This window comes from Anas platyrhynchos, chromosome Z, assembly GCF_047663525.1.
Source record: "Anas platyrhynchos isolate ZD024472 breed Pekin duck chromosome Z, IASCAAS_PekinDuck_T2T, whole genome shotgun sequence".
Taxonomy (NCBI): domain Eukaryota; kingdom Metazoa; phylum Chordata; class Aves; order Anseriformes; family Anatidae; genus Anas; species Anas platyrhynchos.
In genome coordinates this window covers 868,823-888,909 of record NC_092621.1, presented here as the reverse complement: position 1 = coordinate 888,909, position 20,087 = coordinate 868,823, and the positions used below count along the sequence as shown (strand labels likewise).

General features: G+C 42.1%; 2 protein-coding genes across 5 annotated transcripts in view; one reads left to right on the top strand and one right to left on the bottom strand.

Annotated features, from left to right (window-relative positions):
- Positions 1 to 545: 545 nt before the first annotated feature.
- On the bottom strand, positions 546 to 14,897 carry TXNL1 (thioredoxin like 1). 3 transcript variants are annotated; one of them, XM_027447013.3, is made up of 8 exons: positions 14,735 to 14,895; positions 13,696 to 13,792; positions 12,536 to 12,709; positions 9,838 to 9,960; positions 9,401 to 9,470; positions 8,696 to 8,868; positions 7,421 to 7,525; positions 546 to 801 (listed from the first exon to the last, which is right to left on the bottom strand). In XM_027447013.3, the coding sequence occupies exons 1-8, from the start codon at positions 14,830 to 14,832 to the stop codon at positions 772 to 774; spliced, it is 870 nt and encodes a 289-aa protein (XP_027302814.1). In that variant the 5' UTR covers positions 14,833 to 14,895; the 3' UTR covers positions 546 to 771. The 3 variants fall into 3 exon arrangements, with proteins under 3 accessions (XP_027302814.1, XP_071887743.1, XP_027302815.1); XM_072031642.1 differs by lacking the exon at positions 546 to 801 and adding an exon at positions 2,310 to 2,512 and having other exon boundaries at positions 14,735 to 14,897; XM_027447014.3 differs by lacking the exon at positions 546 to 801 and adding an exon at positions 3,306 to 3,561 and having other exon boundaries at positions 14,735 to 14,896.
- Positions 14,898 to 15,884: 987 nt separating this feature from the next.
- WDR7 (WD repeat domain 7) overlaps positions 15,885 to 20,087 on the top strand; it is a 93,924-nt gene continuing 89,721 nt past the window's right edge. The window contains exons 1-2 of one of the 2 annotated variants that reach the window (XM_027447009.3): positions 15,885 to 16,037; positions 19,687 to 19,858. In XM_027447009.3, coding sequence (XP_027302810.3) covers positions 19,700 to 19,858 — 159 coding nt within the window. In that variant the 5' untranslated portion in view covers positions 15,885 to 16,037; positions 19,687 to 19,699. The remainder of the gene's footprint in view (positions 16,038 to 19,686; positions 19,859 to 20,087) is intronic. The other variant, XM_072031641.1, reaches the window with a different exon arrangement.

Below are 20,087 nucleotides of genomic sequence, written 5' to 3'. Positions count from 1 at the left end.
AAGACCCAGAGACGGGAAAAATGCCCAATAAAAGCAATAAGGAATTCATGTTCAGGTGGGGTGCACAAGCGTATTTATCCCTGTAACTGCACAGCTTGTGAGAGTCTGCCTGTGAAACAAGGTCGGTATTTTCTAATATTAAAAAATAAAACAAAACAACAATTTCAAAACACTCGAGAATTCTGTGCCAAACAGCTTGTACCAGCATGCCATTTGTGACAAATCTGCGAGTTTTGATCCTATGCTTGTTTGAGGCGGGAGGGAAATGGAAGTTTTCAAAATGGGTGAAGTTATTCCTGTCTGAGAAATACCTGCATTTGGTGCAAACAGGGATCCAAAGTCCCTTCAGTCTTGTAACAGATAGCTTTGGATTTTTCTTTTTAGATAGCCATGAACAAGCCATCTATATTTTACTTATATTTAACATTTTGAACTCTCTAAACAAGTGTAAGATACATTATGTCTTCTGTTTCTAAAGATAAGCCAGTCCAGTTTTTAGGTTTAAAATGGAACAAAGAAGAGCCACAGTTACCAGAATGACAAAATTAAACTTGGCAAAAGTAATGAATTTTATTTACAAATACATGTATGAGGATTACAACAGAAACACACTAGTGAAACTCCATCTCAACAAAAGCAATGATTTATTGGTAATGGCATTAAATGAAACAGATTGACAGTCTCTGGCTATGGTCAAGCAATTATCCAGGAGTAGTAGATAAAAGTGAAGATCTCGTTTGATTGCAATAAGGCTTTCCAGTGTCTCGCATCCTAGTGGCTCTCTCCTTTTTTGCCAACTACCTGATAAGAGAAAACAACAGAAAGAAACAATGAACATTTAACCAAAGACATGTCCCCATTTTTTTTTTTTTTTAATTAGCATCAAAATAAATGCAACATTTTCAACTAAATTAGTGCATTTAAGCATGCGTTGTAGCACTTGCAGAAGCTATGAAACCCTCTAAAGAACTAAGAGGGACACAAGACACAAGAAACTTATCTTTAGTATTAATAAATAGCAAAACACCGGTCTCACTTGAGGAGAGTTAGAAGACAGTAACTGCACCATAACAGACCACGTTTAACAATGTTATATACCAAGCATTCAACCTTAATATGCTTTATAAAATAATACAGCAAAAAGAGAACCACTGGGTGCTCCCATGATAAGTTTGTTCATTTCCCTTGGTACGCACTTCACTGAGAACATTTACCTTATAATGCAGTTCAAACCTGAGGAGAAATCTGGATGTCATCTGATTTTCAGTCTGTCTTTGTCAAAACATTATTCCTTACCAGGGCAACTTCTACTCTCCAATTCTGCAAACTCCACCAGGAATCAGAGTCATCTCAGTACTTCTCATTTCAGAAAAGATTACCGCTGCCACCAGACTTTGGCAGCCAACAGCAAGTGCAAGACCAGCACTCTACATACTGCCATGCAAGCTTACAGGTCGCACAGTTCATAACAGAAGGGTTTTCAGTCCCCTTCATTAAGGTAACTGAATGCAAGATCCAGAGAGCAGAAAACAATGTGATTCTGGGCACTTTTCTGAAAAGATTCAAATTAGTTCCAGTGCTCTCGCAGATCCTAGAAAACACCCATTTATAAGTCAAACAAAATTAAAAGATAATAAATCTTAAAAAGTTTGGGCTTAACAACTGCAAGAGACCGTGGGCAAAGCAACAATTCCCAACTCGTTGCCATCTAACCAAAGCAGCACTTACAGAACTGACATAGCTTTGTCAGGATGAGCATTTTGAGGATCTCCATTAATGGAATATAGAATTTCCAATTACTAACACTGAAAACCAAGGAGTTAAAACCTTTTCTGTACTCTGACTCATATAGCAAATATGTTAATGATTAATTACCTCTGCAATCAGGTGACAGTATACCACATGGGATTCAATAGAGAAATACAGAGTTGTGGGACATGACCCATGGCAAACCAAAACCAATATACCCACAGCTCTGAACTGGAGAATTCTCATGGACTCACGGAAATTTTCTCTGATCCTGCCCCTCTACTTCTTGGAGGAAGATTCTGGGGGAGGTGAACTATTCTTTTGGTGAGCTGAGTTGTAACCATTACAAGGTAGCTGAGATCTACAAAAAGCCCTTTTAAAGGCCCCTTTCATCTCCAAGGAACCTTTGACCAGGAACGTATCACCAAGCTGTAAATTCAACTTAATGATTAAGGAAAATTCCACTTGACAACATGAAGAAAAAAAAGGAAAGAAAAAAAAATCAGAAAACCAGTCACTAACATTAAGATCCAATTAATCAAGTTAAAAAAAAAGTTAAACTAGTCAAGAAGCAGTATTTATTCTTTGTGTTTCCAAGACAAACTGTGTTTAGACACAGATTAAGCAAAGAAGAAAAAAAAGAGAAAAAGAAAAAATGCAGTTGAAAGATTAAAGATTAGATGTTAGCAAGTGTGTAACTCCAACAAAAAATATTGCTGTACCAGTCTGAAGTTGAAATTGACAACTCGCCCATGTGTATTATCTGTGAAAATTAATCATGCTGATATGGAGATTTTGTCATCACACCTCAAAGAAACCCATTTTCTGACCACCCCACTCTACCTTCCCAAGAAGAAAATGGACATAGGAACTTAAGCAATCATCGTTATTCTTTTATCTGTAACGGATCCATTTTCCTTCCGTTGACAGAAGGAGTGGCCATCTAGTGCACTTTAAGATACTGCTTGCAGCCTGAGATTCCCATGTAATAAGAGAACGTTTTGAAGCAGGCTTTGCTGATACCATTTTCCTAACCACAGCCTGACAGCAATAAAAAAAAAAAAAAGAAATCCTGTGTGGCCCATTACAAATGGTACAATGGGAAACTATCACTGAGCCTTGTGGAGCAGCAGTGGGCATTTTTGTGTGCATGGTTTTGTTTTCAGTTCATAAAGAAGAGGTCAGACAACTGATGTGTTGCTGTTGGAGTACCCTGACGAGGCCACCTTTGTACAAACACTCACCAGCTCCTGTGTCTGCCTTCAGGAGGTTCCCTAGAGCCAAGTGGGGGACAGTAACGGGTACTTGGCAGCCCCCACTGGCTTGCATGCTACTTACTGAAGGGTCACACCAAAGAACACTAGATTGTACTAAGATTAAAAAGCCAAGTCTTGCTACAGCATTTCACAAACTACATTTCAAACAGCTTTTACAAAATGCAATACAGGCTGAAAAATGAGTTACAGAAAAAAAAAATTAAAAGTATTACATGTTATGCTTTAAAAATGTCAAGTTTGGGATAAAAAGAACAGAAATTTTGAAAGACTGAAAGAGAAGTGCTTAAAATAAGATTTGGATGGAGGAAAAAAAAGAAAAAGATGAGTTGATGCGTCAGAAGGTAGAGAAGGCTGTTCCTGATTGCAGAAGGCGCAGAGATGGCTCTTGCATCAGTGCTGAGATTGTGGAAAGGGTGAAAGAGATGCTAGATGAGCAGAGGGAGCAAGGAAGGGAGTAGTGCCACACCACATCAATCTTATTATTACTTTTTAATTTCTTCTGCATTTTTTAGTTCTTTAGAAATGGGAAGTTAAGCTGAAAAACAAACAAACAAAATGTTACAAGGAAAACAGCAGCAACAGAGAGAGCAAATAAGTAGTTCCAGAACGCCTTGGTTCAGGAGGGGGCCAAAAAAAATCCCACCACCTGTCCACATCCCCCGGCCTCAAAACTGAGCAGCAATCTTTTATTTCTTAGTACCAGAAGTGAACAAGAACTATATTGACATTAAGTTGCACCATCTTAAAAAAAGAGTTTACAAGTTCACCACCTGATTCACAGGAATCTACCTAAGACTAAGCTATCAATCACAAAAGCACAGCACCTGCACCTTTACCCAACACTTTAGCTGTCTATCCCGTGAATTAGCTTGACTGAGAAGCAAGTTTGGAAGCAAACTTGACGTGTAAGCTACTACATCTCAAATGAAATCTCAAATCAAGTCTCTACCACAGTAGCTTGCATAGCTTAAATGAAGCCTTAAATCAGACCACATGTGGCCAAGAGCAGCAGTAATTCTAGTGTTAAGGACAGTTCTTTTAACAAAGGCATACCTTTAAGGCATGCTTTTCAAAAACTACTTCTCAATGTTAAATGTGCATGGGAAGGGGATATTTACCACAAATCTTTTGCTGTTTGGGCGCCCTTAATTTAAGCAGAGCAAAGAATCTCAGCTCTCTCCTCTCTCTTCTCTGTGCTTAACCCAGTTAAGATCTACATTTTTCCCCCCTTATGTTCCCCTTTCCTGTCACGCCAGACTTCCCTCCTCCCCAGAGGTTAAAAGGAGCAGGATACACACAATATACCACAGCAAGTTGGAAATACCTTTTTTATATTCCAACTTTATTCACCAAATGCTAACTACACGTATGTCAAAACTAACTTAAGGCTGAGATCCCTACCGAAGGGCCTGCTTAACTTCACCTGCTTCGTACTCCTCGGCACTGCTTCTCAGAGTAGGTGAGCTGCAGGTTTGCATTTGGCAGAGTAAGTTCTGGAAACAATACTTCATTTATATTAAACACAAACTGTCTTGCTGATCAAGAAGAGGTGATTTTTCCTGCAGCCCTGCTGGTGTTAGCAGAGCACCGCAAGCAAACACAAGTTTTCCTTGGCTGTCTGAAGGACAGGGCTGCTTCAGCTATGCATCTTAATACCTGTGTGCTGAGCAACGAGCTGCTACAGCTGAGCATTCATCCACATCCCACTGCAACTGGGTATCAAAATACATCTGCCTGATCCTCTGCAGAAGTCATTGAAACCAGTGTTTTGTTTTAGATTTTGAAATTGAACACATCTACAATCATCTGAGCAGCAACGTGACGAATCATAAAACCCCTAACTGGAATCACACTCATGCCTGCTTTTTAATTGCAGCCCTTCAGATAACATTTTACTGATTCTTACAAACGCTTCTCAGAAATATCGGGAAAAAAGCATTCCCCCATCTCATTAATCATGCTGCAATACTACTTCTATCATGACTAGAAGAGAAATATCAACAGAACAGGCAGACTGAGAGAAGGAAGTCAGATAGTTGAGAGCAGTGAGGAGTAGGGTGGGTAACTACTGAAGGAGATGAAAAGAAAAATAAGGTTTCCCAGTTAATCTACATGCCTGAATATAATTAATGCCCAACACTATATTAAGGTTTCATAGCTGACAGGATCAGTGGAAGAGAGGAAACAAAAGTTAGAATTCCTAAGAGCTCTGTAACTCTGACAGACTACACATCCCATTTAGCATGATAAAATATTTTAACAGCCTAATATTAAAACTACATGTTCAGGAAGCAAAATAGGACTGAGAGGATTAGCTACCTCACGAGCTAACAAAGCAAGCTCTTCTACTCATGGTAGTTCTGATCAGTTCCTTAACGTCCTGATGTTACCAGTGATCAGTACCACACCTGTAAGGTGTGAGGTAGGTTTACCTCTTGTGGGTTTGTGCTCCCCTCCCCTTCCAGTTAAACATAAGTCACAAATCACACTCCCTGAGAGTGCAAACATTCACCGGTGAACTTCAGTGAAACCAAAATTTTAACTAACATGGTATTTGCCAGGCTATATAGCAGCTTCCAAGCACCTACGCTGCACCTAGAGCAGAGAGAGACTGACAAATCCCCTCTACGTACAGTGCACAGATGAGACCCACACTACTTTAAACTTCTTTATGGGGTTGGGCGTGTACTTAGAGCCATAAACCAGCCCAGGCTGGAAGGGACCTCGTGAGATCACCAGCTTCAAGCCTTCACGGGAAAAGCGTGCTTAGATGAGGTTATCCAGCACCTTGTCCAATTGCATCTTCAAAACCTCCAGTAAGGGGGTTTCCACCACACCCCTGGAACAGTTGTTCCAGGGATTAATTGGTCTCACTTTCAAAAAAGAATCTTGTATCAAGACAAAACCTCTCTCAGAGCAGCTTGTATCCTCTATGTATCATCAGTTACCAAAAAAATCAAATCACTATCTGAACATTCAGATGGTCAGGTTTAAAGAGTGCATTTGTTTGAAAACACACTCTCGGTACTTTAGAAAGCAAAACTAATTTACAGAGTTTACAGAGAAATGAAACTGAGACTATTATCAGATACTGAAAATATCAGTGTTAAGAGTGCTATCCTATCCTCTTCCCCAAAATACAGAGAAGTAACACAGATAACTCATGTTATGTTAAACAGTAATGACAATTCATTGCAGGGTAATGCCCTATTATCGTAAGTAGTTGGAAAAAAAAAAAATGTACAAAAAATCCTCAACCATGTAAACAGATTTTAAATAAAGCAACCTATTTCTAGTATTGGATGAACCAGAAGTGCTCCATTAGAAACATCTCAATTAGGTATCCAGTTAATTTTAGTATATTAGAGCAACTTTTTCAGTGACTTCACATTTCAGTGAAAGACAGCAAAACCTGTTAACTGATTAACTTTATTATTTGCTAAGTTATTAAGTTTTAAATGTAAAAGTTAAGATCATTTTTAACATAAAAACTCAAAGTATGTGAAGTATGACAACCATTAGCATTTTTAGCCTTCTGGAGTTATAGGCAGATTGTATAATAAATTCCGTGGTGCTTTCAGTGTTATCGGTCACCTAGACAGAAGTTTGTAGGCAGGGTTACAACAGCAAATGTCTTCCTAAACAAGCTAAGTTTTAAAGCAGTTTACTAATTTACTTTAAAAAGATATTAAATTTTGAAGAAAAAACATAAGTAGGTTTAAGGTTTCAATACTTTCAAACCCATTTCACATTCTCAAAAAAAAATCAAAACAATTGAGAATGCCTTATTGCTCAGCATTGTGGGTCTAAAGTCACACCGTTAACAAGTTGTTCACTTCTTCCTTTAGTTTTAAAACGAGCAGGTATGTTTAATGTAATGGCCACTTTGTGACCAAAATCTTTTTTGGATCTGAATTTTATATAACATTGCCCACTGGATAAAATCTAAAAAGTCCTTCACCAAAGCAGAAGTCCAATCAGTCACAAGGAGGCTCCATTTCATATACAGGCTTGCTTCTCTACTTCCTGAACACCATCAGAATGCAAGTTTCTAAATCAAGGCATAAAACTCACAGCTGTTAAGAAACACTGCCTATAGCACACGTAATTTGAAAGTCCCTTGTGTTTTAAATAGTTGGTGTATACATTCTTACCCGTATTTGTGTTGTGGTGGTTTTTTTTGGTTGTTGTTTGCTTTTACAAAGCTGATGAACAAGAATTTATAGGTAGAACCAAAGATCATTACCTGTAAGATAAATCTACATGTTTTGTTTGGGATGCCAAATCTACCTTAAGTCATGGAATTATAACAACAACCAAGTGCATTTGTTCAGTCAACCTATTTTTGAGATCATTTAGAACATTCGTAAGTGCTTTTAAGAAAGAAGACTCACTCGCTTGAAGTCATTCATATTTGTTGCTTGGACTGGAGTTCCAATAAATGTGAAGTACGTAATTCTTGTTGTCTCTTCATCACCATGATTGGACTGGACAAACAACTAAAAAAAAAAATCCCAGAAGACAAGAGCTAAGGTAAACAGCCCATCCCTGAATTAATACATAAAACGTTAGCCTCCCAAGATTTTTGAACCACCCCAGTGAACACCTTCTGCAATTATAAAGGCTCTGTTACCCTCTAGAAAAGACTCTGTCCTCTTATTTCAAAAGATGATTATATAGAATGCTATTATTTTCCCAGCAGTTTGTTTAAAAACCCATGGAGCTTGGATATTTCTTGCTTCCTCTTCCAATCTGAGACCACACTCAGCAACTGAAATGCACTGAAATATTCAATCAACTATGAGACCATAACTTGCAAACACAGAACTCAGACCGTGAAAAGCATTTCCTTGGAACAGAATTCAGGGGTTACATTAGATGAGCAGTTCAATGCAATATTGCAGGAAATGGGGCTAATGCAGACCCAGGGTAATAATGTCAAGAAGAATGCAATTCCAGCATCAGCTTTGTCATGGTGGATATTGAACTAAAACCCATATATAAAATGGGAGAGGAAGAACTGCACCTGCATTTAAGAGTCACAAAAACCTTACATGGAATTTGTGGAAAGTCTCTTACAGCAAGAGGGTTAGAGAGCTCATTAAAAGACAAAGGTGATTTGATTACAGCATTTAAGAACACTTAAGAGGACCGGGTATTGGGTTTTAAGTATCGAGCACTTCACTTGATACTTACAAGTCTGTCATTTTTGCAATCAGGCTACCGATAAACTGGATTTCTTACCTTCTAAACTCCCCAAACGAAGACAAGATGCCTTTCAAGAAGGTGTGTTAGTAAAAGACAAGTTGTGTTAAGCAGCGCACTAGCTCATGGAATTAGGTGATATTCGTCCCTTCCATTCTAACTCCCCTGCCATGGGCAGGGACACCTCCCACTAGAAGGTTTTTCTTTCTAATATCAAAATCTTCCCTTTTTTCAATCTCATGAACAGATGAAAACGAACCTCATCACACATACAAGGTCAGAGACATCGCGTGCATACGGCCTCGCCTGACCTTAAATTTCAGAAATCCTTTGAGCATTAACCTACAGTATGCAATCAGTGAAGAGCAACTAAGAACACCTGCGGTCAAATCAACAAATGTCACAGTGCTTGAGAACTCTAAGTTTTCAGGCTGCACAGAGCTCAGAGCAGAAGCTTTACTTACAGTTACACTGTTAACATTCTGAAATTTAACATAGCGAAGCTGGATAATGCCATCTTCTTTAATATCATCTGGTGTTAGCTCCAGGGCTTGAGTTGGTTCACTTCTCTCTGCCTCTTCAAAATCCATAGATCGAGGAAGGTTGATAAAGATTTTTATATACTTTGGACCTTGTCCTGTGTTAAGATATGGAATTGGGATTCAGTTCCTTATATATGTTCTCAAAATGCTACTAAAGAAGCCCTTGCTTATCACAGCATCTAGGTACAGCTCAAGTTGCACTACTTGCCTACATTTCAGTGACAGAATTCCATACGAGAAATCCAATGAAATGTCTAAAAATAATTGGGTTTGGGTGATGTCATACCTGAGTATTTTCTGTAATTGTATAACATAAATCAATTAGCATAAAAATTAAAATATGCAGTTCACTAGCTCTTACGTTTAATTCTTGAATAGAATGTAGGTTCTCCTTATAGCATGTCAAAATACAGTAAATATTTATATTTGTGTCATACCAATGCACAACAACAGCATAATATTACTGTGAGATCAATCTGTTATTTATTTACACCAAATTTACTGAAGCTGCTATGGGAGTCACAGGAGGCAAGAGGTTCTAGGGACAAGCATCATTTTTTGAAATTTAAGCTAAACATGAGTAAAGCTTAAATTCTAAGGATACGATTAAACAGACATTTCACTCACCATTATCTGGCCCCTGAAGTTTCATAGAATAAAGTTTGACCGGTTGACTAAAAGCTACAGTAATAAGCAGCTGTGGAGGAGAAAGTTGCTGTTAAATACTGTTTTCTTCATCCTTCTAAACAAACATAGCACAACGATTAACTAGAAGTCTGAGCTTGTAACTTAAAATCGAGTACTTACATTCTCTATATTCCACACATGCACTAGTCTGCCACTAGTCATCAGTAAATGTCAGTCTGCTTGGAGTTTCCCCCACAAATGGATAGAAAACTAAATGCTACAATAACCTCTGTATACCAATTTTGCTTCCATCCACCTACAGTATCCCACTCTTCCTTATACCACTATAGTGATATCAAGCAATCAAGATCTTTAAAAAATGCTTGCAGACCAGACATCACTGAAAGCATCTCACTTAAGAAAAATATTTACTGTACCTGCTCATCGCAGTCTGATTCCAAGTAGGTAGAGTCTTTACGTAAACAATTATCAAATCCATGCTCATCGCTTTCATTAAGACATTCACAGCCGGCTTTATTGATAAATGGCATTAAATCCATCTGAAAGGAAAAAGAAAAGCATTACTGAGCGCATTAAATCTGCCGTGAACTTATCTGAGATTAGCAGACACTGGAATGAATGAAATTCCCCATTCAACACATTAAGAAACAGAACGCAGAAAACCTCAGGGCTTTTTTTTTTTTTTTAAACAAAAAAGATAAAATTAAAAATGCTGTAGCACTCAGATGTATCCCATTCAGAATTCAGTGTTTTCCCACTCAAAGTACCACTCCCAGCACACAAGTTTACCATATTGAGAATAAGCTATTGGGCACAGGGAGAATTTTTCAGACACGCTTTTGATTAACTTCACCTGGCTACAAATACACTGACATTAGACTGGAGCTATGATTAAGTTAGCAGATAAAACAGAAATGGCTTTCCCATCCAAAATAGTTCTCCCTTCTCCATATGCTAAACTAACCCAAGTGCAACTGAAGCACAGTAAGCCACTTTTAAATATATATATATAGCTTCATGATATAAACGAAATCCAAGCACAGGCTGCTGAGAGAATACAAATCACTGCTGGTCGCTTCTCCTAACTATGCTATTCCAAACAAAATAAACAAATAATGCACCTGCCTGCCCTTCCCCTTCCAGGCCCCCTCTGCCTGCCTGCAACATCCAAATGAAGACCCAGCCTGCATCCTGCATGCTCAGTAGATGCGAGGTAAGAAAGGAGGCACGCAGCTGTGCAAGAGGAGAAGGATGCATTCCTGGAGCAGCTGGCAGTCCAGTTTGGGTCAACTATATTCTAAAACTGCATTCCAGCCTACTGCTAATAAGTCAAACAAAATTCCTGCTTGGCTCATACAGTCCTGAATGCGCTCAGGGTCTTACCCCCATGAAGTAAGATCTCCTAACAAGATTAACTTTTAATAGAAGATGCCATCTCCATCTCAAAACAAATATAACTTTGGAGCTGCATGCTAACCTCACATTTTGCTGTTGCTACTTGAATGATTTTCAGTGTGTCTTGGGCTGCAATCTAACAAGCTGAACCTTTGTCCTGTGACATTCCAGTACCTCTACGCAGGATTTCACAGTAATTATAGATGTGAGTGTTCACATATAAAGTGAAGTGCAATGAATACTGTACAACAGTTAACAAGTAGCTGAACTGCTAGAAATTCAAGTGACCTGTGCCCTTGAAGCTTCTTAAATGAGAAACATTCAGCTGGATTTGCATCCTCCTCACATGCCTGATAGAATATGGCTAGCTATGAATTTCAAATAGTTACCCTCCAAGGAAACCTGGCTTTGCATTTGACATCATTTTGACTTCTACAGATACTCATCACAGCTAAGTTGAGCGTATTTTGAGCATATTAGATTTGCTAATGCAAAGCAATGTGCACGCTACAGAAGCAGCACATAACAAAGTCACATGTCACAGTTCAGCGCTGTGGTGTATTGTATTTCACCTAACTGGGTTCATACTCCTGGCAGAACAATAGACAACCTCGTTTAAGGAGTAACCCTACACCAAGGATTGCTTGGAGAAAACCACCTAAGATGACAGCTCTAGGAAGGTGTTTTGTCACATTAGAGTTCTCATTTACATGTGTTTGGTAGTACAGCTGTCAGATTGGCTTGTGATTTGAAACACAAAATTGCTTGAGGTAACAGGAAAACATGGCGAACACGGTGAAAATAATTTCCTGAGAGCACCGAGTATTTCTAAGGGGGTGGGTCTGTTATTGAGCAATTTTGATTTTTCTAGAAGACACGTACAAGTCACAGTGATAAATTCAAAAATACAGATTTTTAAATTATTAGAAAAATAAGTTTCTCCTCATGTTATTTAGATGTCAGGTTTAAAAAACTATCTAGATTAAGAATATATATTTACAAGTGTTGACTTTTCTTTTTTAACTTGTGATTTACTTAGTTTATGTTATCCATGAAAGCTGATCAGTGATTACTGCAGTTGTGCTTAGTTCCCCTACAGAAGCAAAATGGTATTCATTAAGCATTAAAAGGAAAGTTCCTCCAGCAACAGGCTTTAGGATTTTGTTTGTTTTTTAACAAGATGAGTAAGAAGTTAAGAAACGGAGGTGCACAAGGAAGAAAAAAGAAAAGGAAATCCATAAACAACAAATCCACCTAGCAACACATGAATAACAGTATTTCTTAAGGACCAGCTAGAGTAATTTTTCAAAGTTTTTGACAGCTGTGTCTAACGATGTATTTTTTCCACGGAAGACTTTACACTTGGAAAAGCGTTTTGGGAAAACAGATTGTGATGTCTGAGAAGGGGTAAGAAAAAAGAATACACAGCTGTAGTAAAGTCTTCATAAAACGTGAAATTCATTATTTTAATCACTAAGGGCTATGCTTAGAGATTTTTCTTGAAACAGTTTTCAATTCTGTTACATGCACATATTTAAGTACAGTTAATTTTTTGAATTTTGTCTGAAAAAGGAAACCCAGACGGGTGATCTTTCTAAAGCTACGGGAAGCCTGTAGTTTTGCCTAAAGTAGCATTGTTTGACAAGAATATGTTTAGAAAGGAACACATTTTCAACAGGTTCAAGTTGTGCAAGTGTTAGAGACTTAAGAGATGCATACATATCCTTTTGGAATATCTGTATCTTCATTGTTTCCAGGATCATTCTCCAGGTGCTGCTTAATTTTTTCTTCTAAACCTACAGCATCTGCTCCTTGGTATTGGTCGATTCGCACTTTGTTTCGAAAAAACAGAAACGTCGGTGTGGCTGATATATTATTGGTAGCAGCTGTTCCCTAGAATGCATAAATTAGTTAAAGTGTTACCTAACAGACCATTACCAATATCAGACAGAAGTGATGTTTTCAGCTAGATGACAACACACACAACACATTGATCAAGATACATTAGCCCCCCCAAAATCACAAACAGTATTTGCTATTTTACAAACATCTCCAACTTAAACAACCATTTTAAATTCATTTAAGTTCTTCAGATCCTCCTAATCCTTCATACATTTGGGTGGTCTCTGAATGGATTTCATGTTGTCAGTAGATTTGTTGGCATGCCATGAAAGTCATACTATTTGCTTGCTCTCAAAGGCAGAAGCCTGCTTCATTTAACACTTCACAATTCTTTACACTTGTATTTCTTTCCTTTCTCAAGACACTTTCACGCACATCCTGGAAGTTGCCATTCTAGAAGATGATTTCCATTTATTTCTACCTGTATGTATGTTATGCACCCATAGCAGCTTCCCCAAAGCTTTCCATAATTAAGTGTCATTTGCAAAGCATTGATACATCTTCATTCATCTCTCTCCCACTTTCATTTGCAGGAACCCAAGAAACTTCCTTTCAACACACCCTTGTTAGTTTTTGTTAACGACCCTTAAGTCAATCAACTGCTCATCACCAGTTTATTACTGTATAAAATGAGGAATATAATTATTGCAGAATTTGTTCTGAAAGACTTGCTCTTCTTAAATCATACTGGTGTTTTCTTGTTTTAAACTGTATTATTTAAGTAGCACAGGCAGCAGAAACTGTTAAACCATTTGTGCAACACGTGAATGAAACGTAACACAGTGGCACTTGCAAGAATACATTTTGAAATAAAAGTATGGTTCATTCACATCTCTGTGCACAAGTTACTTGTTATTTACCAACCACAAGAATGGATACTCTTACTGTACCATTTGAACAGCTTTCCTTTAAGTTTCTCATTTACTCTATTTAATCTTCTTTTTCTCTTGCTAAAGAAAAAGTTTTTGAATACCAACCTGGCACTGATGTACATCCACTTCCAAAAAAGTTGCCTGGGGATATTTGTTACTCAGCGCATTGAATGCTGGGGCTATCCTTAAACAAGGGCCACATCTGTAAAAACAAAAATTTCAACGATTATTGTTTTGCTTTGTTTGTAAGATACCTGCCCCACACAGACTTAGCACATTCACGTTCTTACTGCATCCTTGGTTCATGTTAAAATAACCTTCCTACCTGGCTGACAGATGGCGAGCAATCCTGCTGATACAATTAAGAATGACATTTAGAAACACATCACGAAGTGTTAATTCCCACTTCCTCAGACAGTTTCAGTGTCACATGATTAGCTGCACCTATTAATTAAAACAAACTTTGTATTTTCCATCTAATCTGTTTAGCTCCAGCACCTTTTGCTGCAGAGTAAAATACTCTGAAGTAAAGGGACTTTTGTGGGCGCAAAGACTTAACTGTTTCTCCTGATACAGTGAAAGTTAGTACTAGTGATTCCTGTAGCTGTGAAAAATGTCTTCAGTGAAGTCTCTGTATGGGACTTGAAATATTTAACAGTAAATTAAACCCTTAGCAGGAATCGCAGGATTGTTACTGTGATAAACTTCATTGACTGTAACTGCAGCCAGCTACCACCAAGGCAGCTCTATGGGCTTGGCTGAAAACACATATTTGTTAATGATAACACATTTGTTAAGGATAATACATACACGAAGCGCACAGACACAGCTACTCTGACAAAGCAACGTCCTTACAACAAGTGAAGCTGTGGAAGAAGCAATTAAAAAGCAGAGCAGGGGAAGGCTCCCATAGCAGCGTATCAACATATATGTGAAGCATAGAGCCCCGCAGTGCCGGTGTGACTGCAGACACCCGGGGCGCTGAGGCAGCCCCACCGGGCCCCGTGTGGCGCTGAGGGCCGGGCCGTGAGGCGCCGCGGGGCCGGGAGGAGGCCGCGGGGCGCCGGCAGCGCGCAGCGGGCGGGCTCCCCAGGCGGCCGGTGAGCCGGGCGGCCCCCCTCCCTCCCGGCCGCCCCGCACTCACCCCCGCATGGTGAACTTGACGACGGCGAGGCGGGAGCCGGCGGCGCTGAGCTCGGGCTGGAACTCGGCGTCGTTGCCGATCGCCTTCACGCCCCCCATGGCGGGCGGCGGCCCCGGACCGCGATCTGCAGCGTCACGGCGCGCCCGGCATGCACCGCGCGCAGCGCGCACGCGCGGCACGCCCCGCCCTGCCCTGCCGGGAGGGGCCGCCGCCATTTTAGCTTGGGGCAGGCGCGAAGCGGGGGCGGCCATCTTGGTTTGGGGCAGAGCTGAGGGAGCCCGGTGCCCTAGCCGGGATGCACAGCCCCGGGGGCTGCACCCATGGGTGCCAGCACCTGTGGGGCCCACCCGCCAGCATGTGCGGAGCAGGAGGGCACCGCGACCTGCTGCTCCACAGCGTCATGGTTGTGCCTGGTGCGCTCATCCTGCCGCTGGGCACTTACACATGTTGTAACCCCCCATCAGCTACCTACACACGTTGAGATCCACCTGAGCTGTCTCATTAATGTGTGTTGGTGAAAAAAAAGTCACGTTTAAAGTCATAAAATGAACACATTCAGCATTTTCATTAGTCCCTTAAGAAAGCTTAGTATTATCTGTAACTCAAAGCGCATTCCTGAGCCTTTTACAATAGCTAGGACACACCAATCACATATTGTTTCTTGTTTTCTTATGTTGTGATACAGTGTGGCATGACTCTGACCACCATTGCCCTCAGGAATTTATTATTACCGGACAACTGGGGAACCGCCACTGAAAACAATCCCTGCTGTGAGCAGGCCGCTGCTCTGGACCTGGCCCCGCTTGCCAGGCGGGTGTGATTTTCGTGTCTCTATGGAGATAGATTGGTGGATCTCAGTATTGTTTTTCCAATGAAAATATGCACTATTAGGGTTTGTTCAAATGTTTCTGTGCCACAGTTGATCTGAAATTGGTTACTAACTAAGAACGCAGAGCTGCTTTGCCTTTACCCATGGGTTATAAGGACCTGGGGGCGTGGAACATCCCAACCCCACGCCCCCAAACACCACACAGGGAAACAATTTGCGAGCTGATTCCACTCTTTTCACTGCTTCTGGATAAAAATAAGCGCTCTCCCTTATTTCAGCCGCAGAGATAACCGTTTATTTCTTTATTATCGGTGCCTGTGCCCCGGCCGTGCTGAGGGGCGGCGCCGCGCGGTGCCCGCCCCCCCCCGCCCCGTGCCCTGCCGTCAGGCGCCGCTTTGCGACAGCCGGGCCGGGCCGGGCCCGCTCCCCCCGCGGCGCCGGGCAGGGGACAGGAGAGGAGAGGAGGGCAGGGAGGTGAGTGAGGCCCCCCCCGGCAGCGCCCCGCCGTGTGAGGCGCTTTAAACCCCCCTTTCCCAGCCCTTCTGCCCGGCCGGGCATCGCGGGGGGGCGGCTCCGTGTGCGCCCCGCTGGGCTCGGCTGTGTGGGGTTATGGGGGGGGGCTGGCGGTGGTAATGTTGTAGTTGGGGGTCCTGCGGTGCGCCCCAGAGGGGCAGCAGGGGGGCACAGGGGGGTGCGGGAGGGAGCCGAGCCCCTGCCGCACTGCGTGCAGCACCGGGGCTGCCCCCGGCACCGCCACCCCCGGCCCCGCCACCCCCCTCAGCGCCTCGCAGCCTCACTTTGCCTTGGCAGCTGCATTATTTCTTTCTAATATTGAAGTGGGAACAGTCAATGATCACAGCGAATGCACCTGAAGGTGTAATTAGCCGGCCGCTGTCCTGCCTTGCGTGTTTATCCGCGTGTGCATGCGTGGCTGAGTGGGGATAAACCGCAGGCATCGCTCCCCAGGTTTAATGCTCGGTGCTTGCCCCATGCGAGCTGGAATAATAACAGCTTGTTGGGTGCCAGACTGAACGAACTCAGCAGGCAAATCGTGTAGGATCATAGAATCAATATCCCGAGTGGGAAGGGACCCATATGGATCATTTATGGTACTTTGTGTCGTGCAGGCGTGGTCCAACGTTTCTTGGACTAAAAAATAAGGAGTCATTTACTGGAAAAGTATTAGCCCTTAAAAAGTGCTCTGAGACTTGTCTGATGGCTTCGCAAAGAGGAAATTGTGCTCCGAGCAGCGTGGTGGCCTCCGTGATGACACAGATGACCAGCCAGGAGGATGAGGAAGAGCAGGGGGTGAGGAAGAGCAGTGGGTGAGGAAGAGCAGGGGGTGTTACCTCGGCTGGAGCCAGCCTCTGACACTGAGTCCCGAGGAGTTCCCGTGCGCTCTGCTGGGCAGACAGCGAAGCGAAACGAAAGCCTCCTTGGGGAGGAGAGGTTGATAACCAGAGGTTGTGCACTGCGGGGACAGGACGCCGTCCTGGGCAGCTGCTGGCCCATCTTGTGCAGGGCTTGGGAGCATGGCACCTCCTGAGGGGCCTCCCATCCTCAGTGCTCTGTGGGTTTCTTGGCTTGCTGCTAGGTTAAGAAAGCAGAAATACTACAAACTAATTCCCAAAGCCCCTCAGCACTCCTGACAGACCTGAAACAAGCGAGATTTTAACTAGCAGGTGTCACTGACCCTTTGTGTTTAATAACAGAGCGGTTTGTTTGTTTACTTAAAAGTGTGAATGTGTAAATATTTGGGTTCCAACGGTGAAACATTTCTGTAACTGGGTAAAGCACTGGATTTTCTTCTTCCCACCTCAGCATCCTTTTTTTTTATATATATATATTTTAAATATTAGGCGTAAAAATCACTGTTTGCTTGAAAATATGCAACCCATTTGGAAGGTTTGTGCTGATGTCATGGATGGCAGCCAGCCCTGTGCTCGCTGGTGACAAATCTGAATAAGAACAGAATTCAAACTGCGCTGAAAATACAGGAAAATGACATTAACACGTGGTAAACATCGATAGGGAAAGGAATGATTAATTCTTACCCCTTCTCGTTGCTTTGTTTGACCGTCAGCACGGGTAGGTTTATTTAAAAGCAGATGTTCATTTGTGCCGAGGCTGGGCGCAGGTGACAGGTCGCTCACCAGCTGCACAGCCTCCTATCCTAAATTACTTCTGTCCGGGTGCTGCTTGTTCTGTAAAACCCTCATCATGGACTCTCTCTCGGGGTAAATGACTTAATTCTGGAGTCTTCGGAGGTTCAGCGACAGCTCTGGCTTCTCAGGGCTGAAAGTTGTGGGAAAGCTTGCAGAAGGTGCAAGTAAAATGAAGTTTCAGAAGCAGCTTGCGTGCACATGGAGGGAGGGTTGGGGGGTTTTCTGCCTGTCTTTTGGGGTCACGTAGCAGGATAAAAGAAGATGCCAAGGCTGGACAGGCAGAAATGCCAACCAGTTTGGAGAATACTGGGGGTGGTTGCCCAGCATGAATTGTGGCAAAAACCCGAATTAAGTAATAATTGGTCTTTTCCCATATCCCCACATCTCTGTATTTATTGTGTCTTTGGCAGAGGTAGTTTGAAAGTGAAGCCAGGTAACTCACAGAGGTTTTTATGGGCATGCACGATAACACGAGATCGTTCGGGTTTTGTATGGCTGGGGACCTCGCTGCGTGCTTTGGGACCATCTGTCAACGGGCACGGTGCTTATTCGCTGCTGTAGGTTGTCATCACTGATGTAAAAAAAAAAAAGATGCATCGATCGTTGACAGACGTAAGCGAGGCTGGGTTTTTGCCGGGCTGTGTTTGGTGTTGGGTGATGCCAGAGAGCTGCTTGTCTGCCTGGTCTCAGCTCTGCAGCCGTAGAAATGAGCCCCTGGTGCTTCCTGAAAATGAAGTTTCTGTTGAAGGCTTTGCGATACCATAATAAAAAACTGGAAGGAAAGAGGTAGTTTTGCTTTCTGCTCTTTCTCCACAAGGGGTTGGTGTTAAATGCTCTGAGAATTATTCTTCCTCTCTTCTCTACAAGTTTGGAAATGGGGGTGTTTGGAAGCCTGTAAAAAGTGTCCTGCTGGTAATGTTTGCAGTGCTTGCTCTCGTGTTTGTCTGCATGGAAAGTATAAAATCTGTTAGGTGACTTCTGTATTACTTATTCCTTTTGACTGTTGCGTGATGTTAGGCAGCCGTGCACCTTTCAGTAAGGTCGCTGTATGCTTTGCATCTTTCAGAATTACTGTGCGGTTCCATATTGTCAGCACCCAGGCTGGGAACAATTGATTGGGCATTGCATAACAATTAACACTGTGCTTACGGGCGGCTTTTACAACTACTAATTTCAAGGTAGCTTCCAGTGTGCCATAATAGAGAGTGGGCATGATCAGGGGTCTCTATTTATATTTATTTATTAATTAATGGCTCTTAAGTAGCTTTTAATACCTGTAGTGCGATTGGATGCAGTGTACAAGTACATGATGAATTTTCCATGGGCATTACCAGGTTCCACTCCTCTGGCTGCAGGGATTGGTTGCACTTGAAATGCAGGCAGAGTTTGTCAAAATTAGTGTACAACTGTGTTCTTGAAGAAATTTCAATGTGATACTTATGTAGATGAGATGCAGCATTAGTTTATGTTGGACTCCATGTTCTTGGAATAGGTCTTGTGCACGCCTGATACCTGGGTCGTACCAATGATGAGTGAAGGTAACTTTAATCCCACCAGTTTCATAAATTAAATTCATGCCAGGCTCTTTTGACAGAGGAGCAGGTTTGGAAAGTGCACGGTGAGCCAGAGGAAGCTGCAGAGCCTATTTTTGACAACAGGTCCTTGGGTTTGCAGATGAGGAAGTAAAAAGGATGATTTGGGGCAAAACTGTTCACGTACGTTGGGAAATGCTGAAATGTTGAAAAGTGTCTTTGGCAAGTATTTTCTTCTGTAAGAAAGCAAACCAGTGAGGTGTAACCCCAGCCCATTCCCCTGGGTTTTTCAAGTTTTGGTATGTTTTTCTATCCCTACGTGAAGGTGAGCACCTTCCCCAGGGAGGGAAGGGATAACTGGGTGCCAGGTGAAGAGAGGGCGTACCTGCTGCTAAGTGCAATTAATCATTTTGATTGACTTGGTAGGTGTGAGAGCAAAATGGCAGGGAACAGCCTGGTGCTGCCCATTGTGCTGTGGGGTCGGAAGGCTCCCACCCACTGCATCTCAACGCTGCTGCTAATGGATGACGTCTCCATGATCGTCACGGGCTGCCACGACGGACAGATATGTCTCTGGGACCTCTCTCTGGATTTAGAGGTAAGCCTCTGCATAATTTTTAATTTTCTGTGCGCTTTAAGCGTGTATCTTTGTTGCCAAAATGATTTAGTCTTTGGTATTACAGGGCAGTATCCATTCTGCTCTTCAGCTCTTGTTACACTCCATTCATTTTTCCTTTCTTCCTCCCTTCATAAGATGAGATCTGGATGTCACATCATGCCCCCAGTAGTGAATATTTCAGGTCAGAAAGAGGCATTTTTACTCTCAT

Excerpts from the sequence above, each read along its gene's own strand:
- TXNL1 (XM_072031642.1), bottom strand. The coding sequence starts at position 14,832 with ATGGGGGGCGTGAAGGCGATCGGCAACGACGCCGAGTTCCAGCCCGAG. Across the intron at positions 13,793-14,734 it reads GTCAAGTTCACCATGCGGGG|ATGTGGCCCTTGTTTAAGGA; the intron begins GTGAGTGCGGGG and ends TTGTTTTTACAG. Across the intron at positions 8,869-9,400 it reads ACTTCAGGGGCCAGATAATG|GACAAGGTCCAAAGTATATA; the intron begins GTGAGTGAAATG and ends ATCTTAACACAG.